The following is a 27,999-nucleotide window of genomic DNA, read 5'->3' on the forward strand; positions in this document are numbered from 1 at the left end:
ACGCGTCGACGCGTATCATCACTCGTTACATTTGTAGTAGCACGCGAGCAGCATCGTGCGACGTCAAGTCTCGTCGACACGAAACACCCTAATCTTAAACCCTGGGTCTCATCGGCGGGGGCGCCTACTGCTGCGGGCACCCGTTGGGCGCGTTTTCCTTTTCCCCCGCGTCGGTTTCCGCGGCGGGAGCGACCGCCTCGATCGGCGCCATCTTCGCCTTCTTGGCCTCGGCGGGCGGCGCGACGATTCCGGGCGCGCCGAACCCCTCGACGCTCTCGCCACCGGCGGGGCCCATCATGTCCTCCAGCGATCGCCGTCCGCCGGGGGGAGCCGCAGGGTTAGCGGGTGTCGGTCCCGGCGCGGCGGCCATCGCGGCGAAAGCAGCCGCCGCCGCCGCGTTGGCGGACCCCGCCGGCGCTGGCGCTGCCGCCGCGACGATTCGCTTGGGCGCGCCCTTCTTCCCGCCGCCCACGACGCCGAGGTTGGTCACCGGCCCGGCGTTGGCGCGTGTCGGCGCGTCGAAGCCAATCGTCTCGACGGATCCGTCTGCGTTTCGCACGGGCGCGGCTTCGCCACCCGCGGCGCCGCCGCCGATGGCCGCGAACGCCTTCTTGATCTGCTCGCGCGTGGCGTCGTCCTCGGAGCACACGCTCTTGAGCTCCTCTTCCCTGGCGACGAGGTCGCCGATCGTCGCCTCGATCGTCTCGAGCTCGGTTTTGGCCACCGCGAGGGGGTCTTCGTGCGGCGGCGCGCCGGGCAAAAGCGCCGCGTTGACCGCCTCCGCCGCGGCTTCGTCCGAGGATTTGAGCCTTCGGACTCGCGCGTTGAGGATGCCGATGGCGCGCGTGACGCCCTTGAGCGCCGCCTCGGGATCCTGCTCGAACTGCTGGCAGACGGACATGGAGCACAGCACGCCGGCGATGCGGCGGTCGTCTTCGTCGACGTGCGCTTCGAGGAGCGCGAGGCACTTGGAGTACTCCTCCAGCGAAGCCTTAAAGTTGGACGTCTCGGTGTTGATGTCGCCGAGCACCTCGTAGACGTTGGCGAGCTCTATGGGGTGTCCACCCTGGCCGTTGGATTCCTCGAGCTCGTCCTCGTAGAAGAGCCTGGCCATCTCGATCATCTCCCACGCGAGCTCCATGTCGTCCTGCGCTCCCTCCTGTTCGCCATCCTCCTCCTTGCCCTCCTCGGATCCCTCCGGTGGGGCGTCGGCCGCGGCATCGTCGGCGTCGTCGTCGTCGCCGACGTCCTCGCCCTCGTCGGCGGATGCGCCCTCGCCGTCGGCCTCTTTCTTGGCGTCGGCAGCCTCCTGCGCGCGAGCGCCGAACACGGTGTTCTCGTCCTGCGCCTTGTAGAAGAGCGCGCAACCGTACTTGTGGTACGCCTGCGCGGTCTCGACCGCCTGCTCGCCGAACACGGCGGTGCGGAGCTCGAGGCACTTGCCCAGGGCTTCGATGGCCTCCTCCATCTCGTTGGCCTTGATCTTGGCGATGCCCCGGTCGAACAGGGCGGTAGCCTCGGCCGCGGTCGTTTCCTTCACCTTGTCAACCTCCGCCATTCTCCTCGTCTCTTTTTCAAGGGCTGGGTGTGGCTAGATCGGCCGAGGCTTGGCCCACGGCTGCGCGGGTCGCGGGTGCTCGAGCGCCGGGCTCGAGTTGGGGCGCGGTGTGGTACGCGCGCGGGGTTGGGTTCGCGGCGTGCGGGTCTGCGACCTGCGCGCGCGGTGACGTGAACCGCGAAGGAGGCGCAGATCCCGACGCGAGCCTTTGAAATTCGTTTTCAAAATCCCCGTCGCATCCTCGAGTCGAAAACGAAAAGCCGACCGCGGTGCACGGATCCTCGGTCAGGATCTGGCGCGTTTTCACGCAATTAGCCATTAGTCGTGCGTGGCGATCAGTCAGGAAATAGACCCGAAACGCCAAGCTCGCCACCGATGACAGCTCATCACGCCAGCGAAGATATCGTTCGTGCGGCCGGAGATAGAGCCCATTCAGCCGTCGAGCCGTGACCCAGCCGGGCGGCACACGCGGCACACCCACCCGGTCAGCCCTAAACGCGCGCGGAACGTTCGCAGTTACCCGCGAGGTGAGTGCCCGCGCCCGAATCGTCGCGCGTCGCGCGCCCGACGACCCCACGACACGCGCGTGATCCGGCCCCGGCGGTTGGGCGGAATGCTCGTTTTTCTTCTTCCCGCCAGTGGCGTCTCCTCACGCGGTTTGACACGCGCTCGAGACGAGTCGACGACTCGATCGCCGCCGCGCGGCCCGCGGGACGGGCGCTGCACTCTCCGCGCACGGCGGCGTCCGCGTCACGAGCGTCGATACGCGCCGCGGAGGTGGAGACCCCGATCCAACCCCTCGGGCCAAACCGTTGGAAGGCGCCGGAACTTCACGCGCGGTCGAATCTTCCCCGGGAATTCCCTCCTCGACTGACGTCACGCGCCCGGCCTCCCCGTCCGACGCAGGCTTGAAGGCGACCACTCGCGCCATGGCGACCGCGGCGCGCGCCGCGGTCTCGACCCCGATCGCCCCGCGCGTGCGCGCGCGGGCCCGATCTCCGGGTGCGGCGGTCCTCGCCCGCGCGCTCCCCGCGTCGCCTTCGTCCTCGTTCGGCGGGCGGCTCATCCCCGCCTCGGCCCCGTGCCGGAGGCGACCCGCGTCGTGGGGCCAGCGCGCGCCGGGACGCCTTCCCGGCCCCGCCGATGAACCGACCCGACGCGGCGACGAACTCACCGCGGGCGTCAAGGGCGGCGACGACGGCGCCGGCTACGATTCCGGAGACGAGACGAAGAAGAAAAAGAAGCGGACGAAGTCGACGCGAACAAAGTCGCAACGCGCGGGCGCCGTCGGCGGGGGAAAAGATCGTCGCGGGTTCGATTCCGTCGCGGGTTTCATGTCCATCGGCGGCGCTGACGTGGACCCGCTCAGTGCCTTCGGCGTCTCGTCCACCGACGGCGCGCTTCCGGCGTTCAAGCCCACGGGGTACGCCAGGCCGTCGCTGCGAAGGCGATCGACCAAGGGATCGCGAGTGTGGAAGATCTTGACCGGGGTGGCGAGGCCGTCGTCCAACGCCGCGGCGTCGTCCGACGTGGACGACGAGAACACGGCGGTGATGGAGGAGGACAGCATGACGGCGGGCGGCGTCTTGGGCGGCGGCGTCATGGGATCCGGGGATTTCGACAGGATCTCCATGATACCCATCGGGCTCTCCGTCGACGATTTGTCGATGGAGGATGCCGACGAGGATCCCTACTTTCCCTTTGAGGAGTCGGTCAAACCCGCGGCGACGTTGAACGGCGGCGGGGGAAACTCGAACGGCGTGGACGGACAAAACGACGGCAGGAAGAAGAAGAAGAAGAAGGGCACGGTGGTGTCCCCGCCCAAGCCCTACAAGGTGATGCGAATCAACTCCAACACGGCGTCAGAAAATCCGGGCGCGCAGGTGGAGCAGCAGCTCACCCGCAGGGCGCTGCTCCGAGACGCCGAGCTCACGCCGCGAGACCTGCGACGCATCGACCCGTCGCTGCTGCAGACGAACAACACCCCGGCGCTGCTGGTGAACGACCAGACCATCTTGGTCAACCTGGGCGTCAGGGTCATCATCCGGCCCGATCACGCGCTCCTCTTCGAACCCGACACCGCCACCGCCAGGCGATTCCTCGCCGCGGTGGAGCAACGGCAGAAGAACAGCCAGAGGGAGCAGGGTCTACGGGTGTCGGACCGGAGTTTGGCGTACGACGGCGGGTACCGCGGGATCGAGCTGGAGAACGGGCACGAAATCTCGGAAGGAGGAGTGGGTGGATCCACGGACGGGGGCGCCGCGCCGAGCGATTACGACTTGGACAAAACCCCGGGGGGCGTGGGGGGCGCGCCGATACCGTTTGAGCTGGAGGTGGTCGAGGCTGCGCTGCAGGAGACGACGTCGCAGCTGTACGCCAAGATGGAGTTCTGCGAGGAGCGGTGCAGGCAGGTGTCGAAGCGTCTGCAGAGCAGCATCAATCCCGCCGTCTTGGAGGAGCTCCGATTGACGAAGCAGAGTTTAGTGGAGCTCGACTCGCGCGCGGGGGCGGTTCGACAGGTGCTGCTGGACACCCTCGACGACGACGACGACATCACCGACTTTACCATCTCGTCCACCGCGGAGACGGAGGAGGAGAAGGAGGACGAGGAGGAGGAGGTGGAGAACCTGATCGAGTACTACCTCCAGCAGACGGAGACGGTGCACTCGGCGGCGGAGCAGCTCCTGGAGAACACCCGCGACTTGGAGGAGTCCATCAGCGTCTCGCTGTCGAGCAGACGGTACGAGGTGTCCAAGCTGGAGCTGACGCTGAGCATCGCCACGTTCGCCGCGGCGCTCGGCGCGCTCATCACCGGCATCTTCGGCATGAACCTTCGGTCCTGCCTGGAGATGTCCGTCACCGCGTTTTACCTCACGTGTTTCCTCATCTTCTCGGGCATTGGCGCGATATTCCAAGCCATCATGCGGTACGCGAGGCGGCAGAAGATTCTCTGATTCAGAGTGCGATGAGGAGACGATCGAGGAGACGATCGAGGAGACGCGACTTTATACCATTACTTATACACCCCTAGGCGCCGCACGGACCGCGCGGTCTCGTTTGGGCGCACCCCCGCATGTTATAAAAGACACCGTGTGCAAGCGAACTGCGGCGACTTTGCAAACAGCTCTGCGGTTGTTGTTTTCTTCTTTTCGCGTCCAACCTGACCAACCCTAGCAGCAGGAAGGGTGCGTTCCGAGGGGCGGGGGCCACTCCTCACGTGCGCCCGTGTTTCGCGGCGCCGGTCGGGCGGTGCACGACGGCGGATCCGATAACTCCCGGCGGCGTGCGGCCGTTCGTGAAGGTCTGCGAACTCGACGAGCTCCGCAGGCACGGCGACCGCGTCCACGTGCTGCTGGGCGACAGGCACGTGAGCCTCATCTTTCACAGGGGCGAGGTGTACTGCCTCGACTCGCTGTGCTATCACGCCGGCGGGCCGCTGGGGATCGGCGACATCGAGGACGTCGGCGGGCGCGCGTGTCTCTCCTGCCCGTGGCACCTGTACAAGGTCACGCTCGAGTCCGGGGAGAAGCTCTACGGCTCCACGAGGCTCGACGAGGCGACGGGGAAGTTGGTCCCGGACGGTGTCAAATCCGCGGGAGTTCGTCAGCGCACGCACGAGGTGGAGAAGCGCGCGGACGGCTGGTACGTGCGCCTCAGGCTGGACGGGCCGAACGTCGAGAGCGACAAGTACGCGTGCAACGACGTCCCGGGGATCGCCAAGGGTCGGAAAGTTCGCGACTGGAGCACGGAGGGACCGCTCGTCAGAGTCTGAATTTGCGACATCGAGTCCGGCCACGACTCCGACGCGGCGGCGAGTGAGTCGCGCGTCGCTCGCTCGCTCGCTCGCTCGAACGGTAGGAAGGATGTCCGGCGGCGTCTTGTCGCGCGTCCTCGGGATGGCGTCGTCCGTCGCCGGCGCGCTGCGTCGGGGAGCGCCGAGCGCCGGCAAACGAGTCGGGCTCGAGCGACAAGTCGACGAGGTCGTCACCATCCTCGCCCCCGGTCCGTTCGCGTCGACCGGCGGGTTCTCCCAGGCGGAGACGAAAGCCGCGACCGAGGCGATCGAGCGCGCGAGGGCGACGTGGAAGGAACGCAGACGCGCGGGGGCTTTGCTCGAGGAGGCCATGGGCGGGTCGAGGGGTAGTAGGGCGGCGTGAGGCGTCCGATTGTGTAATTTTTTTAATAAATAAGTCCCGCCGAGGCGCCTTCGTCGCGAGGGGCGCGTCGCCGCTCCCCGCCCGAGGAATCAATTTAGCCTAATCGCGTGATAGAGTACATGCCCGCCGGTCCGATGGCGAGACGGCCCGCCTCGGGTTTTTCCGCCGAATGGAACCGTCCCCCCGACTTTGCGGGGATCCTTCACTGAATGACGCAACATCCACCCTGGGGTTTGCCCCTCGTGCGCGGCCGCCCGTACTCGTCCTCGTCCGAGTCGCTCACCTCGCTCGGCTCGAACTCCCGCACCGAGGTGAGATCCTGCCCGTGATGAATATCCTGCCACGACACCCCCTTCATGAGCGACGTCGGCGTCGCCGGCGCCTCCTCCACCCCGTCCACGCTCGGCCCGTCCGTCGCCATCCCTGGTCACCTACCTCTTCCGCGGACGCCGTTTAACCCCGGACGACGCGCGACCGCGAACCTCCCAACCGCGCGTGCCCCGTCGCCCGTGCGATTCGCCCGGGCGATCCGATCCGAACCGACCGCGCGTCCGCCTTCGCGGATCGACTCGCGAAGAACCTCGCCTCGACGACGACGGCCCGCGCGACGCCTCCCTCGGGCGTCGCTAAACCCGGCGAAGAGGAGGCCGGGCAGACGTCTCCGACGGGGAGATTAGATCAGGTCACCGACGGACGGACCCTCGACGGAAGGAACACCCGCGGTTCGTGTGGCTCGGGCAGGATCCGAGGGGAACGTTCGCCGCGTGAGAGCTCGCGCGATGGACCCTCGCCCGGCGCGCCCGCTCGTGCGCCCCGAGGACGCCGACCCTTTCGCCTTCTCCGACCGAGAGCCAAAGATGTCCGTCCTCCGGCGGAAACGGAATCCGGAGCTGCGCAAAACGCAGACCAGGCTGGCTGTGCGGAGGTTCAAAGTCAACGCGACGACGCCGGGCAAACCCGCCCGGCTCCTATTCTATTACAACGATGTACACGCCCCGCGCGAACACGGGCGCCGTCTCGCGGGCGATGGCGCCGTTCGGACGACGATCGACGACGACGCGTCGGGTCACTCCCCTCGCCGCGCCGGGTCCCTGGTGCGAACACTTGACACTTTCGCGCTCTGTCCACGTTATTTCGTCGACTCGTTCATTCACGAGTCGAGGTAGGAGGACTCGAGCATCGCGCAGAACTCGTCGAAGTCTATGGCGTGCGACCCGTCTTGGTCGTACTCCTCGAACATCTCCTCGATCTCCTCGTCGTCGTACCCGCTCGCGGTGAGCGCCTCGAACAGCTCCTTCTTCTCCAGTAAGCCGTTGTTGTTTGCGTCGTAGAGGACGAATATGGACTTGATCTCCGCCTTTTGCGCGTCGCTCAGCTTGCGCTGCTCGACCACCTCCTCCTCCTTGGGCGGGTACACCCACAGCATGAGCTCCTTGATCTCCGCCGGCGATGCGAACTTGTAGTACGCCTGGGACGAGCGGGGCGTGGGTCAGGGGCGGACGAGGAACGGAACGGAACAACAGGAACAGTCGGGAACGGAAATCCAAAAACGCCCCCGCCGCGAAGTCGGGCGGGCGCCGCGCGGCCGCCGGGTGTGCATCGGGGGGCGACGGACGCGCGGGTTCGTGGCGCGCACCTTGAGATACTCGTCGAAGCCGATGCGCTTGCTCCCGTCCTTGTCCAGCGCCTTGAACATGTCCACCGCCGCGGCGCTGAGCGAGCTCTTGCTCAGAGCCCTTCGCAGCTCGGACGAATCGATCTCCCCGCTGCCGTCGGCGTCAGCCTCGTCGAACACCGCCTTGAGGGCGAAGATCTCCTTCTTGTTGTACTTTTTGGATATCTTGGACAGCGCGCCGGACATGTCGGCCGTCGGCGAGACGCGGCGGGCGTGGCGCGGACACCGTTGTGTGGCGTCGGGAGGGCCCTTCGCCTTCGTGAACCAACAACAACGGTCCCACTTGCTCGTCCGCTCGTCAGCATGGATCAGTGGTGTGTCTACTAGTTTATGGTTAGAGTCGAATGTCTTTCAATGTTGACCAGTCACGTATTTGAAGGTAATTAGGTACTTTTTGACGCTCGCGCGACGATTTCGCCCGAAGATCTCCTCAGGATAGCGCTGGCCGAGCGGGCACCTCGCGACGTGAACCAGATCTCCGCGGCGCGAGGAGGGAGATAGACGAGCATGGCCGCGACGGATAGCGGCGGCGCGGAGTCCACTCCGGTGAAATCCAGCGGGTGCCCCTTCGGCCACGGCGCGAGCGTCTCCGCCGCGCCCCCGCCGGCCACCCCGACGCAGCCCCATCACCATCATCATCACGGCCCGTCCATATCGAACGTCGAGTCTTTCGTGGTGTCCACCGTGCCCCTCGTGCCCGGGACGCGAGACGGCCACTTCGCGCTGGCCGACCTGTGGGCGTCGTTCGAGGAGTGGAGCGCGTACGGCGTGGAGGTTCCGCTGGTGCTGGACGAGGACGACGACGGAGCCGAGGGCGACGGCGAGGTGTTCCAGTACTACGTGCCGTTCCTCTCGGGGATCCAGATCTTCGTCGACGCCCCCGTCGAGGACGACGACGGCGCGCGCTCGACCGCCCCGCAGAAGATCGACGAAGACGAAGACGAAGACAAGACCAAGACGAAGGTGAGCGGCGGGTTCGGCGGGCGCACGCGCACGGGCGAGACCATACCCGGCCGCGCGCTCAAGTTTCAGTTCATGGAGCAGGCGTCGCCGTACAGCAGGGCGCCCCTCTCGGACACCGTCGCCTCCCTCGCCGCTTCCGACCCCGCCGTCAACACCCTCCGATCGGAGCACCTGCACCCGAGCTCGTGGATGAGCGTGGCGTGGTACCCGATCTACAGGATACCCACCGGGCGGTCGCTGCGGGACCTGAGCGCGTGTTTCCTGACGTATCACTCGCTGTCCACCGCGCGCGGCGGTAACGCGAGAGGAGAATGGGGGGAAAAATCGGAAGGAGCCGGGCGGGAAGGAACCGGGGACGGCGCGGATGGAGACGGGGATCCCAGGAGCGCGGTGTGGATCGACGCGGTGGGGTGCCCGCCGCCGCCGCCCATCAGCGCGCACGGCGAGCGGGTGATTCGGACGAGGGCGGAGAAGATCTCATCGGGTGCGGGCGCGGCGGGCGAGGGAGGTCGCGGGGGCACAGCTGGCGGCGGCGGCGGGGGAACGTCGTCGTCGAGTATTTCTGAGGCTGCGTCGACGCCGACGCCGCTGCGGGCGTTCGGGCTGAGCTACTATAAGCTCCGCGGGGAGATGTGGCACGCCAAGGAGGTTGCGGACTGGCTGGCGATGATGACGGATGGCGCGTTTTCGTGGTTGAAGCGGCTCAAGGTGATACACCCGGACTTTGAGTTCTTCTCGCACCACGGCTGAGGACCTTTTGGGTGGGGCGAACGTCGTTAAAACATGAATTCATTTATACCAGTATGTATCGACGCGAATCGTTGGTATCGGTGTGGTCGTCGTCGGGGAACTCGGCGAGGATCGAGGCGTCCACGGTGTGCAAGACCCATCGGGGGGGGGGTGATGAGCATCGATCCGAGAAAATCTCGGTCCCACAAGCCCGCCGATGACAGCGCAGTTTTTCACCTGGGACCCGGCGCTGCGAGAACCGCAGTGTGGCGCCGCGCCGTGATGGCGTCGCGACGCGTGCTGCTGCTCGTCGGCCCGTGTAGGGTCGACGGCGGCGAGGCCGCGGCGACCGGCGACCTCGGCGGCCTGGAGGATGTCGACAAGGCGCGTCGAACCCGCCGATCGTTTTCCCGCGAAAACGGGCACCCCCACCAACCCAGATCTCTGACCCTCCCCCGCGCCCTCCCCCCGTCCCCTTTCCCAACAGGCGACGCTCCACGAGGAGTACACGTCCAAGAGACTGGCAGAGGCGCTCGATCGCGTGCGCGAGGCGTGCGCGTCGTCCGGTGACGACGGAGGATGGGCCGACGTCGGCCTCGGCGCGCCGTCCACCAAGTTCGCCTGCTGCAGCTGGTGGCCCGACGTGGGCGCCATCGCGTACGCCGACGGCGCGCGATCCGATCAGCGATGGATCGAGGGAACGAGCGTCGGCGACGCGCTCGGCACGATGGCGGCCAAGGCGTCCAAACGCACCCGCGACACGGACGACAAAGACGACGAGCTCGAGGCGACCACCCCGGCGGAGGCCGCGGCGAGAGCCCTGGAGCTCATCCGGCAGTCGGAGCCAGATCTCGGAGGGGGACGATACGTCGACGTTGTGTGGATCACCGCCGGCGTCCTGTCAGATCGAAGCGCACGATCCATGGACGAGAGCGTCAGCGGCGGCGGCGGCGACGAAGCCGGAGAGCGGTGGCCGGAAGAGGCTGTCGCGGCGTGGGGGGTGCTGAGGGCGGCCAAGGCGGCGGGCGCCAGATGCGCCGTCGTCGCGCTGGCGCCCGTGAGAAATTCCAAATCAGCCGCCGGTACCTCGAGGACGATACCCGCGACGATACACGCGGTGGCGGCGCGGACCGGTGCGGAGGCGTCGCTGTTCCGCGGCGGAAAGTCGGGCGGCGGCGCGGGCGTCGGGCTCGATCCGGGTCTGCGGTGGCGGGGCTCGCTGCTGGTGCCGTCGACGGCGACGACGACGACGACGCTGACGGGGCTCAGCCTCTCCGCTCCCCGCCGCTCGATCGTCCGCGCGGAGTCCCAGCCCGCGTCGTCGGGGCGGCGACGCGTCGACGGGGACATGGTCCTGCTCGAGGTGGTCCGCCTCGAGGTCGTACCCCCGACGCATCTGTCGTCGCGACCGGCGCTTCGATTCGACGCGGATGATTCGCCGAGGGGCGCCACAGCTGTGATGCGCGCGTGGACGTCGGTCGTCGAGTCCGTTCCACCCGCGCGCGCCCCGGCGTTCATCGTTCGCATCTCCCTCGGCGACGGATCGACCGGGACGACGACGACGACGACGACGATGACGACGAGTGGGGGTAAGCCGCCGCCGGCTCCGCACGGATCGGGTCCGGTGCTGATGATTTACGCGGACGGGTCGGGGGGTTTCCTGGCGTCCGCGCTCGCGTCGTTCCCGGCGCTTCTGAGGCGAGCGCTCGTGCGCGTCCAAGCGCAACGCGCGGCGGAGGACTCGTTCTCGTTGGGGGCAACGTCGGAGCGGAACCGCGCGGGGGGGGAGGGCGTTTCAAAGGCGACGACGAGCGCGGGAGCCGGGGCGAGCGAGATGACGACGACGACCGGCGGCGGGAAGCGGGTCCGGTCCGCCGGTCGATCGTCGAGGAAGACCACCCGGCGCGGGGAGGACGAGGACGATTCGGCGGCGACGCGCGCGGACCTCGGGGAGGAGGCGCTCAAGGCGGTGGCGATGATGGACGTGAACGCGTCGCTCGGCGCAGCGTTGGATCTCGCGTTGTTGGATCGAACCGATCTCGCGAAGGAAACGGCAAAGGAAGGGTCTAAGAGGAGGCGTCGCAGCGTGAGGTTGAGCCAGGGCGCGTCGCCGGCGGGGACGCACTCCAGCGTCGGCGTCACCCAGCCGCCGCAGCGTCGGGCGTACGGCGCCGACGGGGGCGCGGCGCCGCCGCCCATACACCGGATGCTCGACGTCCTCGTGCGGCGCCAGGAGGCGTCTGACGTCGTCGCCTGCCCGGAGGACGACGACGTCCCTTTCCTCACCGGGGTTCTGCTGAGGACCGCCGCGGACGTGGCCGCCGGGGACGATGTCCTGCGTTGGGCGTTCCGAGCCGCGGGGGAGCTCGCGGCGTCGGAGGAGAACGGCGAGGGAGACGCGCGCGAGGGAGACGGAGAGGGCCGCGAGGTCGCCGTCGCCGACTCGGGCGGCGAGGTTTTTCCGAGCAAGAGCGGCGCGAGTTCGCATCAGCACGTCGACCTCGCATTGGGCGGCGCGGGAGTTGACGACGACGGCGGCGGAGCGCCGACGCCGTCGGGGAAGGCTCGGCAGAGGCTGGACCGGCGCGAGCGAACCAGGACGGCGCTCGCGCCGGGGAAGAAGGGAAACCTCGCGTCGATTTCGGGTAAGCGGGGCGCGGCCATATTAGCGGCCGCCGGCGGGGGAGGAGGAGGTGTGGGTCGGACGAGTCGGGGGCGACGCGAGCAGCCGCCGCAGAAGCCGCCGCAGCAGCCGCAGCAGCCGGAGAGGGAACCCAGCGAGTCCGCGGCGGGTGCGGGTCGCGTCGCGGCCGGGACGGCGGCGGCGGCTGTTGCGAAGAAATGTCCCGCGTGCGACATCGACCTGGCGCCGATCCCGGGAATGAAGCACTGCTACGGATGCGGCGGACCGCTGTGATGAAATCGTTGTAGCGGGTGATGGCTTTGTCAACGAGACGCGTTTTGTTCGTACTGCGTGTGGACTGCACTGGGTAGGTAGTAGACGCGATGTGAGTCGGAACGGTGTTACCTTCGTAATACGTTGCTTTTTGCCGAACGAAAAGTTCTCGGAAGAAGCGACGGGACTTTTCAAACTTTTCGACAAAAGCCTCCCGTCGTGGAGCAGTCGTCACGACCCAGTCGCGCGTTGCAGTACGTATCGTCGCGATATGGACGATCTGAAGGCCAGCCTTGGCGAACTCCCCGTCGAGCTCGTGGCGCTCGTCCTGTCTCACATCGAGCAGGTCAAAACGCGGCAGATACTGGCGTTGTTGTTCGGGCCGACGTTCCAGGAGGCTTTTTCGCTGCCCTGGGCTTTGCCGCGGACTTACGACTTCGAGGGGGTATCGGGCGATGATATCGCCGACTGCCTTGTTTGTCTGCTGGATGACGATCGTGTGCGGACCCTGGAGAAGGAGCGCGCGTTGGAGCTCATGGGGGACGAGAAGAACCGCCTCTGCGAGTACGCCTGCGGACGAAACTTCGAGGTTCTGAAGTGGGCTCACAACGAGCTCGACCTTCCGTGGGCGCCGTATCCTGCCGGGCGCGTGGACGATGACGTCCTCGTGCTACGCGTACTACGTGAGACAGATTCGGAGCTCGAAGGGTGGTGGCCGGAGGACGAAGGGCCGGAAGAGTGGGACGGGGTGACGATGGAAAACGACCGGGTGGTGGAGCTCGTGTTGGATGGGTTGGAGCTGACCGGAGCGGTGCCGGCTGAGGTTGGGCGCCTGAGCGCGCTAGGCAAATTACACCTCGACGGCAATCAGCTGACGAGCTTGCCCGCGGAGATCGGGCAGCTCACGTCGCTGACGGGGTTGTACCTCCACGACAATCAGCTGACGAGTGTGCCGGCGGAGATCGGGCAGCTCACGTCGCTGACAGAGTTGGCCCTCTGCGACAATCAGCTGACGAGCGTGCCGGAGGAGATCGGGCAGCTCACGTCGCTGGGGGCGTTGTCCCTCTACAACAATCAGCTGACGAGCCTGCCGGCGGAGATCGGGCAGCTCGCGTCGCTGCGATTGCTGGGGCTTGGCGGCAATCAGCTGACGATTGTGCCGGAGGAGATCGGGCAGCTCACGTCGCTGCGGTTGTTGGGCCTCATGGGCAATCAACTGACGAGCTTGCCCGCGGAGATCGGGCAGCTCACGTCGCTGACGAAGTTGAACCTCGGCCGCAATCATCTGACAAGTGTGCCGGCGGAGATCGTTCAGCTCACGACGCTGCAGGAGTTGAAGCTCTATAACAATCAGCTGACGAGCTTGCCGGCGGAGATCGGGCAGCTCACGTCGCTCAGGGAGTTGTACCTCTGCAACAACAAGCTGACGATTGCGCCGGCGGAGATCGGGCAGCTCACGGCGCTGACGGAGTTGTTACTCCACGGCAATCAGCTGACGAGCGTGCCGGCGGAGATCGGACTGCTCACGTCGCTCAGGGAATTGTACCTCCACGACAATCAGCTGACGGGTGTGCCGGCGGAGATCGTTCAGCTCACGACGCTGGAGGCGTTGTGGCTTCACGGCAATCAGCTGACGAGCCTGCCGGCGGAGATCGGGCAGCTCACGTCGCTGACAGGGTTAAGGCTCTACAACAATCGGCTGACGAGCCTGCCGGCGGAGATCGGGCAGCTCACGTCGCTGGAGGCGTTGTACCTCCACGGCAATCAGCTGACGAGTGTGCCGGCGGAGATCGGGCAGCTCACGTCGCTGGAGAAGTTGGAGCTTTACGACAATCAGCTGACGAGCGTGCCGGCGGAGATCGGGCAGCTCACGTCGCTGAAGGCGTTGTGGCTTTTCGGCAATCAGCTGACGAGCCTGCCGGCGGAGATCGGGCAGCTCACGTCGCTGACAGGGTTAAGGCTCTACAACAATCGGCTGACGAGCCTGCCGGCGGAGATCGGGCAGCTCACGTCGCTGGAGGCGTTGTGGCTTCACGACAATCAGCTGACGAGTGTGCCGGCGGAGATCGGGCAGCTCACGTCGCTGAAGGAGTTGTGGCTTCACGGCAATCGGCTGACGAGTGTGCCGGCGGAGATCGGGCAGCTCACGTCGCTGGGGGCGTTGTCCCTCTACAACAATCGGCTGACGAGCCTGCCGGAGGAGATCGGGCAGCTCACGTCGCTGGACAGGTTGTACCTCGGCCGCAACCAGCTGATGAGCGTGCCGGAGGAGATCGGGCAGCTATCGTCGCTGTTGTGGTTGTACCTCGGCAGCAACCAGCTGACGAGCATACCGGCGGAGATTGCGCAGCTCACATCGCTGAGCGTGTTGGACCTCAGCGGCAATCAGCTGACGAGTGTGCCGGCTGCGATACGCGAGCTCAGAGCGGCGGGCTGCGACGTGCGGATGGATGACGGCGTGACGGTGGGCGAGTGATTGTCGCACCTCTCAGGGTAGGCATGTTGTGCGATAGGAGATTGTAAGCGACACGATGTGAACATTTGTTGGAAAGTACATGTAACGGACGCGCTCCTCGCTCAAATTCGTGCCGCACGGAAAGCTGATTGCAAAGGTCATGCGCACAAGGGTACATCATGTCACCCGTAGCTTTTTTTGGGAGACCTGCGGGGATGGACACGATGCCGGCCCCGGGCGCCTTGAAACTTCATGGAATGGTCTGAAAATTGGCGTGCATGCTCGCACAGGTCGTAGGAGTCGCTCGGTGTGCTCAAAAAGCAAAAAACAAGCTTCAAGTCCACCCCCTTAAACCGCTCGGGCACGGTGACAGTGTATTTATTCGTCACCGACAGGACTCGAACCTGCGCAGGCATTGCCTAGTGGATTCCTTGGCTTATGGTTTGAAACCAGCATTGCCTTTCCAGGGAATTCTACTAATATATTCCTGTTAATTTTCACCTATCAAAATTCCACAGTTGATAGCGCCTGTGATCGCATCATCGATCAAGCCCCGATCAAATTCACACTCGATCGAAACTGTGCTCACACCAAGTTTACTCGAATCTTCACAAAGAAAGGAATCCCGTAGAGACCACACAAAGAAACCCCGCGCCGATCTGCGCCGAGTGTCGACACGACGGAGAGAGAGACGTCATGGCTGTGAGTATCACGTCCCCGCGAGAGTTACCAAGCCTATTCCGGACTCCCATCGACTCCCTAGATTGGGGTCCAACCAACCCGCCTTTGAAGCCCACCGTTTCAAACACTCCACGCTAAACAGATCCGCCCGTTCGTTCCCTCCGTAAACACAGGGTAACGCCGACGAGGTGAGCTGGGATGATCAGCAGAACATCTGCGCCTTCGGGCGCCTCAACACCCGCCTGCACGAGGTCAACGCCGAGCTCAAGGCCAAGTCGGTGCGTTAGGGTACCCAGTGGCCAACTGTTGGGGACCCCACCAGAAAAGTTTGATCCCGCCTGTAAAAGATTGACTTTTGCCAAATCTGCTCCCCTTGCTGAACCTTTTCCATGCACCCCCGATCCCTTCGCGAGCAACAGAAGATGGTGGAGGACCTGGACGAGGCGAGCAACGAGCTGATCATCGCCGACGAGGACACCGTGCGTTTCAGCGTGGGCGAGACCTTCGTCACCGTGGACAACGACGACGCGGAGACGATGCTGCAGGCGCAAATCGCCGAGGTGGGCGCCGAGGTGAGCGCGCTGGAGAAGGAGAAGAAGGACATCACCTCCGCCATGGCCGAGCTGAAGGAGAAGCTGTACAAGAAGTTCGGCAACAACATCAACCTCGAGGAGTGAGCGAGCGAGCGAGCGACGATGGATCCATAGTGTAGGCTACTCTTAGTTTTTTCAACGTCGACGGCGACCGGTCGACTACAAGTACTCGCTCGTCAAGCGCGGAACTTCTTGCACGTGTCCTCGCAGCTCGTCTGCAGGTAGCTCAGGCAGATCTTAAAGTTCGTGGACCCGCCCTCCCCGCTCGCCGGGAACGCCCTGTCGCACGCGGTGCTGAACGCGGTCTGGCACGCCTCGAGACACGCGTGCTTCTTATCTCCCGGGTCGCGAACGCACCGGGTCTGGCAGTCCTGAACTCCGGTGAACTCGGCGCACACGTCGACGCACGTGTTTTTCTGCGTCATTGGGCCGAACGGGAGGAGGGAGATTGGGACTTTTGTTAGCGTCTCGTGTGTCGCGCGAGTGGAGTGGGCGACGGGGTCCAACCGCTATTGGACGCGGTTGTCGCGGCGATCGATCTGAAAAATCTTTTTCCGTGCTTCTCTCACCTCATCCGACTTGGCATCCTTGAAGATCCTCCCCTCGCTGGGCAGCGGGAGGCCGTGCGTCGCGGCGTACCTTTCCCGCGACCACTCCCCGAAGTCCCCGGCGTCGTCGCCGCCAATGCCGTTGTCCCTCTGCCACCGCCTCGTCGCCGTCGCCGTCCTCTCGCCAAAGTACCCCGTGGGCTCGTCCAGCAGGTAGCCCTTGTGAGACAGGTACTGCTGGAAGCAGTGCACGTCTCCGCCGTAGGAACCCTTCGTGAGGTCCCTGGGGAAGTAGCACGCCTCCCCTCTGCCCGCCATGACGGCGGCTGCGACCGTGTGCCGACCGCGGCTCGCTCTCTGCCGAGAGCCTCCACGGCGGGAAACTGATGAAACTTATTTTTACAGCCTGCTGGCAGCCGCGATTCGATTTTCGGCTGTGGCGGCGATGCGGAATGCGCTCGAGTCGAGAGGCTCGCTTGGTTCGCAACCCAGAGAAAAAGGCGGGAGAACTTCTTCAACCAGAGAATCGTTGCAGGTTTTGAGGCGAGGGTCAACCAACCGTCGCTCGGCGGGGATTCGCCACTTCGCCGTCGCGCACGAGGCGTGCTCGGAGGCGGGTCACCTCTCGCGCGGCATGGGTATCAAGAGAAGGCAGGACGAGTATCCGCTCGCGGACTTTCCCGTGAACATCGAGATCCTCCCGCGGTACCCGGGCGACCAGATCTCCGCGGTCGTCTCGGTTTCTGATTCTTCCAAGAAATCGAGAAAGGGATACCTCGCCGCCTGTTCCTCCGAGCGGGATATCGCGAACCGCGATGCGGCGCGACAGGCGGCGGTCACGTCCGGTGAGACGGAGCTCGTCGCGATGCTTCAGTCGCTCCCTTACCCCATGAACGAGCGCAAGGAGCTCATGCTGCTCGAGCTCAACATGCTCGTGCGGCTCAATCGGTGCGGGATGAGGGATCTGTGGGTGAAGACGAGCCACAGCTGGACGCGGAACGACCCGCGGCGGATCGTATCGACCGTCGCGGCGGCTGTGGGAGAGAGATCGCGCCTCGCGGTGGAGCTCATGACGCATCTCGTGGGCGTCACCTTCCCCACGTGCTCGTCGGCGAGCGCGATGCACCACGTCTTCGATTGTCCGGGATGGCTCAGATCGTGGTGCGCGAGGCATTCGGTGCCCTGCAAGGACGTCTCCGTGCTTCAGCTGACCCTCTACGACGCCACGGGGCAGAGCTCCAACGCGATGTACTTTCCCCTCGTGTGATGAGGGCGACCCCAAGACGACTCTTCGCCATGTACCACCACAGCCTCCATCATAGTCTATCATCACCGGCGCCAAACAAACACCCGCGAAACGACGCGACCCGCATGAAAACGACCCCCGCACCTCCTGGCGCCGCGGCGGCGCCTCGCCTGAGATTGTGCCGAAGATGTAAAGCCTCAGGTTCACTCGTTCACGGCGTGTTGACGATGCTAGAAAAGCACGCCGACCCGTGGAACCACGGGCCACGCCGTGAACGTCGAACCGAATCTCAGTCGAGTCCGCCGCGCCCTCGGGAGGAGCCCGCGACTCGCCCCGCCGAAGTTTTGCCCTTGCTCAAAGTCGGAAACAGCGTTTCACATCTCCGCGCAAGCGCTTGAGACATGCGACACGTGTGCACCATCCGGTGGGAATCGGTTTTCCCGAGTTTCGCCGAAACACACGTGTGGGCGGTATTCCTTGTATTCCTTGTCGTTTCATGTGGCAAAGCGCTTGCCCGGAGATTCGAACGAACAAGAGCAAAACACAACGGCGAGGCGAGCCCGCGATACCATTAGAACCACCTTAATACGTAGATGAATCGATCAAAAACAATCGTGACGAAGCTCGAATCACCCGCGCGCGCCCGCGAGCCCGCCCCTGCGACGCTTCTTCCCCCTGGCGCCCCCCGGCGCTGCTCCCATCGCGCCCATCTCCTCGCGTCCCGCTTTGAGCATCCGCACAGCCGCCACCTTCCCGCCAGAACCCGGAGCGCCGTCGCTGCTCGCGTCCCCGCCGCCCGCCGCCGCCGCCTCGCGCATCGCGACGTCCCGCGCCAGCTTCGCACCCCCCTCCCCGCGGCTCGGGTACCTCACGCTCGCCGCGCCGAGCCGACCAGCCGCCTTCACCCCGAGCGGCGTGGCCAACATCGCGTCGAGCTCGGCCCTCAGACGCGACTCCTCAGCCTCGGTGCGCTCGTACGCGCCGAGCCTGGCGTGCGAGACCTGATCGTCCTGGTCAAAACCCTCGGCGACGAGATCGTCCATGATGTCGTCGTCGGAGGATTCGTCCGAGCCAGACGAGTCCGAGTCCGAGTCATCGGCGTTTTCTTCGCTTTCTTCGCTTTTCTTCGCTTTCTTCGCCGCGGCTTTGGCGAATGCCCTCGCCGCCTTTGCCTTGCGCTTCTCCTTGGCGCTCTTCTTGGCGTTCTCGATGACGCGCACGGTGGCGGCGTCGCCCTCCTCGTCCGAGTCGAGCTCGATTCCCAGCGCCTGCGCGTTGCTCCTTCGCCACTCAGCCTCGGCGCGGTCCTTCTGCTTGGCGTGCACCAGCTTGTCGAGCTTACGCGCCACGGCGACGCGACGCTTCGCCTCAGCCACCGCGCTCTCCACCGTGGGAAACGACGGCAGCGGCGCCTCGCGGTTGAGGTTCCTGAGCAGCGTCCGGTACCGCTGACGCTCCGCCGGGGTGACGAGCATCACGGACGCGCCCTCCGCGTTGGCTCGACCCGTTCGCCCCGATCGGTGCACGTAGGTATCCGCGGACATGGGCACCTGGTAGTGAACCACGAGGTCGACGCCCTTGATGTCGATCCCGCGCGCGGCGACGTCGGTGGCGACGAGGATGGACGTCTTACCGCCGCCACCCGCGCCCTTCTTGAACCTGTCGAGGTACTTGAGTCGCGCGCGTTGCTGCATGTTGCCGTGGAGACCCTCCACGGGAAGTCGAAGCGTCTTGAGAATCGCGAGCAGTCGCCGCAGCGCGGAGATGGCGTTGACGAACACGATGACCAGGCCGGGCTCCTGCGACAGGATGTGGTACAGGAGCGCGTCGCGCTCGTCCTGCGACGATGAGGGGGAAGGAACGCGTGGGTGGGGGTCAGCGAACGGATCGATCGGGCTCGTTCGTCGATTGTTTTCGCCGGCGGTCGTGAAAATATGTCGTCTCGGTGACCGACGCCGCGGCCCAGACGGCTCATATGAGGCTCGTAGCGTTTGAGTAATGGCAGATTTCTAACACGAGAGTTTCAGTTTCGAAGACCAGTCGTAATCACCGCCGTCTTGGTCGCCGCGTCGGTCACCGGGTCGAGAAAGGGTTAGGGAAACGCGGGACGCGAGAACGGGACTCACCTCGGTGCACTCGAGAGAACTCTCGGTGACGCCCTTGGCCACCGTCTGGCTCTGATCCGTCAGGTCCACCAGCTTGACCCGGCCGTAGAACGGCACGGCTTCCATGAGCGACGCGAGCGTCCCCGCGCTCGCGCCGCTCGCCGCCTTCTTCTTGTCCTCCCCCGAGACGAACGCCTGCGCCTGCCTCTTCTTCAGCTTTCGCCTCACGTTGTCCGGCACGGTGAGCGTCGCGGAGAAGACGAACGTCTGCCTGTCGAGCATCTGCGACGGTCGAAGGTTGACCGCGGCGGCGCCGTCGCCGCTCGCCTCCTCCACGATGTCGGTGTCCACGATCTCCGCGTTGCCTCCCTTTTGCCCTTTCCCTCCTTTCTTCCCGCGCGGCGCCGAGCTCGCGTCGGCGTTTCCCGCTCGGCTTTTGAAAACTTTGAGCGTCTCCGGCGTAGCTTTGGCCGCGCCCGGCGGCCGCTTGATCCTCGGCGGGATCGGAAGCGTCTCGATGATGTCGCTGAGCTCCCTGAAGTGCCCTCGCTCGACCATGCGATCCGCCTCGTCCAGGACCAGGAAGTTGAGACGGCCGAGGTCGACGAAGTGCTCGTGGCCCTGCTGGTGCATGAGCTCCCACAGCCGCCCGGGGGTGGCGACGACAACCTCCGGCCGACGCCTGAGCAGTCGCTCCTGCTTCTGGAGGCTCATCCCGCCAACCACCGGCACGACATCGACGTCGGTGTGCTTCGCCACAGCTTTGAGCATGTCGCACACCTGCATGGCGAGCTCGCGCGTGGGCGCGAGGATCAGCGCGCGGAGCGCTCGGCGCTTTCGATCGAGTTTCATCCCGGCGTCGGCACCCGCGCGGCCGCTCCCGTCGAGGACCAACGCGAACGGATCGTCCCCTTCGGCATCGGCACCCCCCTCGGCACCCCCCTCGGCACCCCCCTCGGCACCCCCGCCCCCGCCACCGTCCCCGCCCCGCTCTCTTTGTTCGGCATCCTCCGACTCGGACGCCGATTCGTCAGCTTCCTCGTCGCGTTGCGTCAAGATCCTGTGCAGAATCGGCAGCCCAAACGCGAGAGTCTTGCCGCTCCCCGTCTCCGCCGCGCCGATGACGTCGCACCTCCCCTTGATGGCCGGGTTGAGGCACTCGGTTTGGATCGGCGTCGGGTCGGAAAACCCCAGGTCCTGTAACGCGCGGAGGAGCTTCGGGTGGAGGTCGAACTGGAGCCAGTTGGAGACGTCGGCGCCCGCGTCGAGATCGACGCCGTCCACGACGGCTCCCATCCCCGACGTCGGATAGTTGTTGTAGTCCATCTGCCAACCCTGCGCCTTGGCGTCGCCCCGGGCCTCCGCGGTGGGTGCCGCCGCGGGCGTCGCGTCCGGCTTTGTTCGATCGTCGCCGTCGTCGTCGGAGGCGGAGTCGTCGTCGTCGTCGTCGTCGTTCGAGAGGTATCGCTCGTCGGCATCGTCGCGGATGGATGATTTGTCGGCTTTGTCCGTCTCGCTTTTCTTCGCGGCGTCGGGTGCGGGGGCGTCGGCGGCGCGCGCGCGCGCCTCAGCCTTGCGCTGCTTGGCGGCTTCCACCTTGGCCTTCCAACGCGCCTTGCGCTTTGCGATTCGCGCCTCCTTCGCGGACATCGGCGCGCCGTCCGCTTCGGCGCCTTCGTCGTCGTCGTCGGAGCCGGAGCCTGCGTGAACGTCCCGCTGGCCGCCGCTCGCCGCCGCCGCCCGTCCGATGGCCATGGCGTTCACCTCCTCCATGTCGATCTCCTCGAGCTCCATGAAGCCGTCCTCGGTGGCGCCGAAGATGAGGCGGTTGGGGTCGTACTTCACCGGCGTGGACTTGGTCACCGCGTTCCAGTCCACCGCCTGGAGCTCCTCGAAGGACGCGCTGCGACGCCGCAGCGATGCCGCCGCCGACTGCTGCTTCTCCTCGGCGGCCTTTTTCGCGCCGGCGTCGCCCTTCTCCTTCTTCCTCGGCTTCTTGGTGGGCTCCGCGTCGTCCTCGGGGGTGGACGGGGAGCTGTCCTTAGCGTTGGATGCGCCGCCGCCGCCGCCGGTGACGCCCACCATGGCGTTCACCTCCTCCATGTCGATCTCCTCGAGCTCCATGAAGCCGTCCTCGGTGGCGCCGAAGATGAGGCGGTTGGGGTCGTACTTCACCTTCGTCGAGTTCTGCACGGCGCTCCAATCGAGCGCCTGGAGCTCCTCGTAGGACGCGGAGCGACGCTTCATGAGCTTCGAGGCCTCGGCCCCGCCGCCCTTCTTACCGCCCTTCGGCATCGTGCCCGCGTCGCGGCCTCGCTTGTGTCGACCGAGGCACGGGCTCGGCTGTTTTGTTCCCAACTCCTCGACGTGATTTTCGACGAGCCTCAATTCTCAAGGCGCGAGGAGGAGGGGATTGAGAGCGTCGGGCGATGGAGGATCTCGCCGCGGTGATCGCCGCCAAGGCGCGGGCGGCGGCGGCGAAGATGAGCGAGCTCCAGGGCGTCATCCCGCCGCTCGCGCGAGGCCAGGCGGTGGACTGGAGCAGGCCGCTGAACGCGGCACCCGAGCCAGATCCGTCCACGGCTGTGCGCATGCTCCCGGACGCGACCGGCGACGCGGAGACCTCGAGGCCGACGACGACGACGTCGACGACGACGTCGACGAGCCACAGGGTGAATGGCGCGCTGGTACCCGTGAGCGGCGCGCACGCCGCCGCGAACGGGACGCAGCTCACGCTCGCCGCGTACCGCGAGCGGACCCTCATCGCGGAGGCGAAGAAGCGAAAGCGCCGGGAGGGATCTCGGTGGGCCCCGCTGCTCGTGGACGAAGACGAGGAGTGCCGCGAGGGCCGCCTCCTCGCGTACAAGTCCCGCATCGACGCGCTCACGTGCGCGATGGAGAGCCCGGTGCCCATCGCGAGGAGGCTGCCCCCCGTGAAGGAGCGATCGCCGAGTCCGCCCCCGCGGTACGATCGATCCACGGGCCAGAGGATCAACACCCGCGAGCAGCGAGTGTTCGACGCGTGGGACACCGAGCGACGCGAGTGCGTGGCCAAGGCGCTGGAGATGGACCCGCTGTTCAAGCCCCCGGCGGGACACAGGCCCTTGGTGCACGAGCTCCGCCTGTACGTGCCGCACAAGCAGTACCCGGGGTACAACTTTACGGGTCTGATCATCGGCCCGCGGGGGAGCACGCAGAAGCGGCTGGAGAAAGAGACGGGCGCGTACATACGCATCAGGGGAAGGGAGATGCACAAGGAGGGCACGCTCAGGCCTCCGCTTGTGGTGGGCGTGGACGATGGACGCGACGACGAGCTGCACGTGCACATCAGCGCGGATACAGTCGAGAAAGTCGACGCAGCCGCGAGGATGGTCCACCCGCTTCTCACACCGTTGGACCCCGACCAGAACCCGCACAAGCAGAAGCAGCTGCGCGAGCTCGCGGAGATCAACGGTACCGTGTACGACGTGGGGAGGCTCGAGAAGCAGCGCCTGGCGCAGGAGGAGGAGGCGAAGAACGACTACAAACTCTCGGGCGAGATGCAGGTCAAGGTGGACGCGATGTATCGCAAAGACGTCGCCGCCAAGCTCGCGGCGGAGGGCAAAGTCGTCGACGGCGACGGCGGCAAGGGACTGGACGACGAGTACGAGAACTTCCTCTCGGAGCTGACGGGGAACCTCGGGGAAGGTGCCGTGCCCGGTCACGAGTCGAAACAATCGGTCACGGCGAATAACGCGGCGAAGGCGGGCGCTTCGATTCCCGGGGTGGACGCGGCGACGATCGCGACGGCGGCGAGGAACCCGTGGGCGCTGCCGCATCTGCCGTTGAACGTCCCAAACGCTCACGCGACTCCCGTTCACGCGCACCCGCCGAGCGGGCCGGGGTGGGCGCCCGGCGCCGCGCCCGAGCACCTCCGCAAGCGGCAGCAGCCGGCGATGCCGCCCCCCGCGGGACCAGCCCCAGGCGCCGCGACTTCCTCAAAGCCCGTCGCGACGACGCCGGCCGAGGTTTACATACCGTCCACGCTCGCGATCGACGCGAGGCTCGCGCTGAGCGGGTTGTACGGCGCCGGCATCGCCGCGGCGGCGGCGGTGACAAACTCGGTCGCCGCGCGGCGGGTCGGCGGCTCGGCTGGCGGCGAATACGGCACAGCTGTGGCTGGCGGGGGTTCCGAGGTGAAGGGTCGCGAGGGCGCCGTCGTCGTTCCCGCGGGGGCTGCCGCGGCGGTCGGGGACGCGAGCGCGGATGGGGAGATCCCGGAGGAGGCCGTGGACGACGAGTACGCGCGCATGATGGCGGAGCTGGGGGGTTGACGAAGGCGTTTCGGCATAGCTTTTTAGTGACGAGTTCGAAGACGGGCCAGCGGTGGCCAATCACGCGCGGCCAAGGTGCCAAATCGTCAAGATCTCGAGATCCGCCCCGCAACTGCAACCACCGCCCAAAAGCAACAAAAGCACACTCGATCGGCGCCTTCCCGAGCGACCCGACGCGTTTCATCGACACCATGGCCGCCGTGGCGTTCACCCCCGTCTCCATCCAGGCGTCCGCCGCCAGGCCCCGCGCCACCGTTCGCGGCGCGCGCGCCGTCCGCGCCGTCTCCGGCCTCGGCTCCTCCGCCGCTCTCGCGCCTCGCCCGTCCGCGATGCGCGCGCTCGGTCTCGGAGTCGCGCCCCGCCGCGGCGCCCGCTCCGCTGACCTCGCCGTCCGCGCAATGGCGGACGAGGAGAAGGATGACAAGGGCGCCGGCGTCAAGCAGCTCCTCGGCATCCGCGGCGGCGAGCGCACCGACGACATCTGGAAGATCCGCCTGCAGCTCACCAAGCCCGTGACCTGGGTGCCGCTCATCTGGGGCGTCATGTGCGGCGCCGCCGCGTCCGGCCACTACACCTGGACCCCGGAGAACGTCGGCAAGGCCATGCTCTGCATGTTCATGTCCGGTCCCCTCCTCACCGGTACGCACCCGGCTACCCCGATCCCCCCTTACCCAAAACTTATCCGAACGATCCAACATCCCCAAACGGCGCCGTTGCCCACGTGAACCCCACCTGACCGTCCGCCCCCAACCCCGCGCACGCGAACGCAGGCTACACCCAGACCATCAACGACTGGGAGGACCGCGAGATCGACGCCATCAACGAGCCCGACCGTCCGATCCCCTCCGGCGCCATCTCCGAGTTCGACGTCCAAGTGCAGATCTACGTCCTGCTCTTCGGCGGGTGGGCGTGCGCGTGGACGCTCGATCAGTGGTGCGAGCACGATTTCCCAATCGTCACAGCGCTCACCTTGTTCGGCAGCTGGATCTCGTACATCTACTCGGCGCCTCCGCTGAAGCTGAAGCAGGAGGGTTGGAGGGGTAACTACGCCCTCGGCGCGTCCTACATCGCGCTGCCCTGGTGGGCGGGCCAGGCGGTCTTCGGAGAGCTCTCCTTGGACGTCATGGTGATGACGGTGCTGTACTCCATCGCGGGCCTGGGCATCGCCATCGTCAACGACTTCAAGTCCATCGAGGGTGACAGGCAGATGGGCCTGATGTCCCTGCCCGTGGCGTTCGGCGTGGAGAAGGCGAAGTGGATCTGCGTGGGCTCCATCGACGCCACGCAGCTCGCGGTGGCGGGATACCTGCGAGCCATCGGCGAGGTGGGCTACTCGAACATGCTCCTGGCGCTCATCTTCCCCCAGATTTTCTTCCAGTTCAAGTTCTTCCTCCCGGATCCCATCAAGAACGACGTCAAGTACCAGGCCAGCGCGCAGCCCTTCCTGGTGTTCGGCCTGCTCACCACCGGCCTGGCGTGGGGTCACCACATCAACGCCATCGGCGCTTAAGGGAAGCGGAGAAGGAGAGAAAGAGACGGAGGAAGAGAATGCGAGGCGGAGGAACGGCGGACGAGAGGTCACATGTAATATCCAGCGAATATTAGGCGGCGACTCGAGCGGCTACAGCGACGCCCTCTCGCGGTCCTCGCGTCCCTTGCGCCTCTCCTCCGCGATCGCGTCGTCCACGAGGTCCATGCGAACCACCAGCTCCTCGTACGCGGCGGAACCGACGCTCCCCTCGATCGAGCGAAAGATTTTCGCCGCGAGCTCGTAACTCGAGTCGGCCTCGGCGAGCAGCGCGAGCGACGCGGCCCGAGCGCGGCGCCGACGCCTTCGCGAAAGTTCCTCCCTCGCGTCGTCGTACTCGTCCCCGTCGTCCCCGTCGTCCCCGTCCCCGTCCCCGTCCCCGGGTGCCGACTTTTCGTCCCCGTCCGGGACGGCGCGATCGCTCGCCGCGAAGCACGCGCCTCCTAGCGCCGAGTAACACTCAGCCCTCTCCAACGACACCTCCGGAAACACGCGATACGCCGTGACGTCATCCGCGATCTTCCTGAACGCGTCCACCGCGCCGAGGACGTCCCCGGACTTGGCGACGATCGCCGCCAGGTTCAGTCTCGCGCGGATGGACGCCCGCGAGTGCCGGGGTTTCGTTCCCGACTTTTCATCCCCGAGCTTCGAGAGGGCGAATGCGGCGCGAGCCTCCGTCGTCGCCACCGCCGCCTGCGCCCACGCGCGAGCCCTTTCGAACATCTTCCCGGCGACGCAAATCTCCGCGAGCTCCGACTGAAGCGCCGCCACGGCGTCGCCGTCCTCGTCGCTCCCGTCGCTTCCCCGATAAGTCGTCACATTCGTCCGGCCCGGTAAGACCCCGCCGTTTGCCTCCGCCAGCGCCAGCAGCAGCTCGCACTGCTCCGCCGCCCTCGGCCAATCGCGTTCGGCGCGGCGGAGCGCACGCCGCGCGTCGCCGAGGCGGACAGCGTCGGCGTCCAGCAACGACGGTTCGCGTCCCCCCTCGTCGACACCGCGCGTGCGACCGTCGCGACCCAACAACGCGCGTTCCGCTCGAGCGTAAAACGACTCGGCGGATACGAACCGTCTCCTCGCCTCGGCCTTGGCGTTTGTCCGAGCCCGCTCGTGCGCCGCGAGCTCCTCCTCCGCCCGCGCCGCGAACGCGGCGGCGGCGGCGTAGTCGTTGTGCAAATATCCGGGCCTCGAAGCCGCCGCCAGCTGTGCCGCGCCCGCCCCCTCCGTCGCGATCATCTCCGCCGCCGCCCCCGAGTGCGCCATCGCCGTCGCCAACGCCGCCGTCTTTTCCCGCCTCGCCTTCTCCCCCTCGGTGTGCGTGTGGGACGTGCGCTCGTACAGCGCGGCTCTCGCGGCGACTCGTTTGGCGTTCGCGGCGACGTCCTCGGCTTCCGCGATGGCGGCGCGTCTCGCCGCGTCCATCGCGGCTCGTCGCTCGCGATCGTGTCCGCGCGCGCACTCTCGTTTGGCCCGTCTGGCCCGCGTCGCGGCGTCGGCAGCCGCCTCGCCCAGCGCGCGCTCGCAATCCCCGGCGAGGAACAGGAACGTCGCGGCGTCCCGTCGGGTCCCCACCCGAGGCGCGCCCGCGTCTTCGTCTTCGTCTTTTCCTTCGTCCCCGTCGACGCGACTTTCGGCGCAGGACGCGAGGCCCCTGCGCGCCACCTCGGCGGCGTCCGCCACGTCGCCGACGGCGAGCAGCTTCGGGCCGAGTTCCGCCCTGGCGCGAAGTTTGCACTCCGCCAGCGCCCTCGCGACGCGACCGCTCGAGTCGTCCCCCGTCGACCTCGACGATACACTCGCGGAGGCGACGGCGAGCCGGAGGTGGGCCACCGCCTCGTTGAGGCCGTCGCGCTCGGCCGCCTGCGCGTCTCTGTCCCTGCGAAAAGCTCGTCGGCTCATCGTGTCGGCGAACGAATCCGTACAGCTGTGCGCGTAGAGTCCAACGCCGCGGCTTCGCTCGTACACCCTGGCGATGTTAAAGTGCGCGCGGGACAGCGCCGTGGCCTCGACGCGGGTGAGCGCACCGCCGACGGCCTCGGCGGCTGCCGCGTGCGCCTTGGCCAGCGGGACGCATCGCGTCAAGATGGAGAGCGCGGCGGACCAGTTTTCGTTTTCCATCGCCTCCGTCGCGGCGGCTTCGCACTCGGCGAGTCGACGCGCGGGGGTGCGCCACGGTGGGACGTCACCGGAGGAAGGTCGCGCGCCGCCGCCGTCGGCCGGGGCGGCGATGTCCCAGGAGTCCCACTCGCCCTCGCGAAGAGCCGGCGCGTTCGCGTCGCGCCCTCGATTCTCCTTCTTCGCGGGTGCCGTCGTCGTCCGAGAGGTGGACGAAGGTTTGCGCCCGCGCTCCACCTGTTCGTGGTAGCCGAATCGCTTGACGAGCTTGCTGGACGCCTTGACCTTCGCGAGGTTCGCGCGTTCGAGCTCGATGGCCGTCATCGTCCGTCTCTTCACCTGCGGAGGAAGTCGGGAGTCCGCGGCCGTGAGCGAGCCAACCCCTGCATGCCGAAGCAACAACGACATTTCAAAAATAGTGCCACTCACCTTGCCGGCGT

The 27,999-nt window shown here is 66.5% G+C and overlaps 16 protein-coding genes across 16 annotated transcripts; 9 read left to right on the forward strand and 7 right to left on the reverse strand.

The window, feature by feature from the left end:
• Window positions 1-124: 124 nt before the first annotated feature.
• On the reverse strand, window positions 125-1,558 carry MICPUN_59600 (predicted protein; the record flags this gene model as incomplete). The annotated part of the gene is made up of 1 exon (XM_002503317.1): window positions 125-1,558. One exon carries the CDS (start codon window positions 1,556-1,558, stop codon window positions 125-127), a length of 1,434 nt encoding a protein of 477 aa, XP_002503363.1.
• A 929-nt stretch (window positions 1,559-2,487) lies between these two features.
• Window positions 2,488-4,512, forward strand: MICPUN_54529 (CorA metal ion transporter family; the record flags this gene model as incomplete). The annotated part of the gene is made up of 1 exon (XM_002502963.1): window positions 2,488-4,512. One exon carries the CDS (start codon window positions 2,488-2,490, stop codon window positions 4,510-4,512), a length of 2,025 nt encoding a protein of 674 aa, XP_002503009.1.
• Window positions 4,513-5,454: 942 nt separating this feature from the next.
• MICPUN_59602 (predicted protein) lies at window positions 5,455-5,715 on the forward strand (the record flags this gene model as incomplete). The annotated part of the gene is made up of 1 exon (XM_002502964.1): window positions 5,455-5,715. One exon carries the CDS (start codon window positions 5,455-5,457, stop codon window positions 5,713-5,715), a length of 261 nt encoding a protein of 86 aa, XP_002503010.1.
• Window positions 5,716-5,917: 202 nt separating this feature from the next.
• On the reverse strand, window positions 5,918-6,136 carry MICPUN_59603 (predicted protein; the record flags this gene model as incomplete). Its single annotated transcript, XM_002503318.1, has 1 exon — window positions 5,918-6,136. The coding sequence occupies one exon, from the start codon at window positions 6,134-6,136 to the stop codon at window positions 5,918-5,920; it is 219 nt and encodes a 72-aa protein (XP_002503364.1).
• A 729-nt stretch (window positions 6,137-6,865) lies between these two features.
• On the reverse strand, window positions 6,866-7,576 carry MICPUN_101182 (predicted protein; the record flags this gene model as incomplete). The annotated part of the gene is made up of 2 exons (XM_002503319.1): window positions 6,866-7,183; window positions 7,352-7,576. The coding sequence occupies 2 exons, from the start codon at window positions 7,574-7,576 to the stop codon at window positions 6,866-6,868; spliced, it is 543 nt and encodes a 180-aa protein (XP_002503365.1).
• Window positions 7,577-7,897: 321 nt separating this feature from the next.
• On the forward strand, window positions 7,898-9,103 carry MICPUN_101183 (predicted protein; the record flags this gene model as incomplete). The annotated part of the gene is made up of 1 exon (XM_002502965.1): window positions 7,898-9,103. One exon carries the CDS (start codon window positions 7,898-7,900, stop codon window positions 9,101-9,103), a length of 1,206 nt encoding a protein of 401 aa, XP_002503011.1.
• Window positions 9,104-9,364: 261 nt separating this feature from the next.
• On the forward strand, window positions 9,365-12,002 carry MICPUN_59606 (predicted protein; the record flags this gene model as incomplete). Its single annotated transcript, XM_002502966.1, has 2 exons — window positions 9,365-9,457; window positions 9,612-12,002. The coding sequence occupies 2 exons, from the start codon at window positions 9,365-9,367 to the stop codon at window positions 11,997-11,999; spliced, it is 2,481 nt and encodes an 826-aa protein (XP_002503012.1). The 3' UTR covers window positions 12,000-12,002.
• A 1,180-nt stretch (window positions 12,003-13,182) lies between these two features.
• Window positions 13,183-14,454, forward strand: MICPUN_83010 (predicted protein; the record flags this gene model as incomplete). Its single annotated transcript, XM_002502967.1, has 1 exon — window positions 13,183-14,454. The coding sequence occupies one exon, from the start codon at window positions 13,183-13,185 to the stop codon at window positions 14,452-14,454; it is 1,272 nt and encodes a 423-aa protein (XP_002503013.1).
• A 161-nt stretch (window positions 14,455-14,615) lies between these two features.
• Window positions 14,616-14,849, reverse strand: MICPUN_59608 (predicted protein; the record flags this gene model as incomplete). The annotated part of the gene is made up of 1 exon (XM_002503320.1): window positions 14,616-14,849. One exon carries the CDS (start codon window positions 14,847-14,849, stop codon window positions 14,616-14,618), a length of 234 nt encoding a protein of 77 aa, XP_002503366.1.
• A 280-nt stretch (window positions 14,850-15,129) lies between these two features.
• On the forward strand, window positions 15,130-15,791 carry MICPUN_59609 (predicted protein; the record flags this gene model as incomplete). Its single annotated transcript, XM_002502968.1, has 3 exons — window positions 15,130-15,135; window positions 15,288-15,392; window positions 15,534-15,791. The coding sequence occupies 3 exons, from the start codon at window positions 15,130-15,132 to the stop codon at window positions 15,789-15,791; spliced, it is 369 nt and encodes a 122-aa protein (XP_002503014.1).
• Window positions 15,792-16,216: 425 nt separating this feature from the next.
• MICPUN_101186 (predicted protein) lies at window positions 16,217-16,573 on the reverse strand (the record flags this gene model as incomplete). Its single annotated transcript, XM_002503321.1, has 1 exon — window positions 16,217-16,573. The coding sequence occupies one exon, from the start codon at window positions 16,571-16,573 to the stop codon at window positions 16,217-16,219; it is 357 nt and encodes a 118-aa protein (XP_002503367.1).
• A 127-nt stretch (window positions 16,574-16,700) lies between these two features.
• On the forward strand, window positions 16,701-17,525 carry MICPUN_59611 (predicted protein; the record flags this gene model as incomplete). Its single annotated transcript, XM_002502969.1, has 1 exon — window positions 16,701-17,525. The coding sequence occupies one exon, from the start codon at window positions 16,701-16,703 to the stop codon at window positions 17,520-17,522; it is 822 nt and encodes a 273-aa protein (XP_002503015.1). The 3' UTR covers window positions 17,523-17,525.
• Window positions 17,526-18,130: 605 nt separating this feature from the next.
• On the reverse strand, window positions 18,131-21,901 carry MICPUN_59612 (helicase; the record flags this gene model as incomplete). The annotated part of the gene is made up of 2 exons (XM_002503322.1): window positions 18,131-19,339; window positions 19,628-21,901. 2 exons carry the CDS (start codon window positions 21,899-21,901, stop codon window positions 18,131-18,133), a joined length of 3,483 nt encoding a protein of 1,160 aa, XP_002503368.1.
• Window positions 21,902-22,035: 134 nt separating this feature from the next.
• MICPUN_101189 (predicted protein) lies at window positions 22,036-23,919 on the forward strand (the record flags this gene model as incomplete). Its single annotated transcript, XM_002502970.1, has 1 exon — window positions 22,036-23,919. One exon carries the CDS (start codon window positions 22,036-22,038, stop codon window positions 23,917-23,919), a length of 1,884 nt encoding a protein of 627 aa, XP_002503016.1.
• Window positions 23,920-24,102: 183 nt separating this feature from the next.
• CHLG (chlorophyll synthetase) lies at window positions 24,103-25,529 on the forward strand. Its single transcript, XM_002502971.1, has 2 exons — window positions 24,103-24,558; window positions 24,690-25,529. Exons 1-2 carry the CDS (start codon window positions 24,111-24,113, stop codon window positions 25,427-25,429), a joined length of 1,188 nt encoding a protein of 395 aa, XP_002503017.1. The 5' UTR covers window positions 24,103-24,110; the 3' UTR covers window positions 25,430-25,529.
• An 11-nt stretch (window positions 25,530-25,540) lies between these two features.
• On the reverse strand, window positions 25,541-27,967 carry MICPUN_59615 (predicted protein; the record flags this gene model as incomplete). The annotated part of the gene is made up of 1 exon (XM_002503323.1): window positions 25,541-27,967. One exon carries the CDS (start codon window positions 27,965-27,967, stop codon window positions 25,541-25,543), a length of 2,427 nt encoding a protein of 808 aa, XP_002503369.1.
• Window positions 27,968-27,999: the final 32 nt, after the last annotated feature.

The sequence above is a fragment of the Micromonas commoda genome, chromosome 6 (genome assembly GCF_000090985.2).
Source record: "Micromonas commoda chromosome 6, complete sequence".
In the NCBI taxonomy this organism is placed as follows: Eukaryota; Viridiplantae; Chlorophyta; class Mamiellophyceae; order Mamiellales; family Mamiellaceae; genus Micromonas; species Micromonas commoda.

Excerpts from the sequence above, each read along its gene's own strand:
- CHLG (XM_002502971.1), top strand. The coding sequence starts at position 24,111 with ATGGCCGCCGTGGCGTTCACCCCCGTCTCCATCCAGGCGTCCGCCGCC. Across the intron at positions 24,559-24,689 it reads GTCCGGTCCCCTCCTCACCG|GCTACACCCAGACCATCAAC; the intron begins GTACGCACCCGG and ends ACGCGAACGCAG.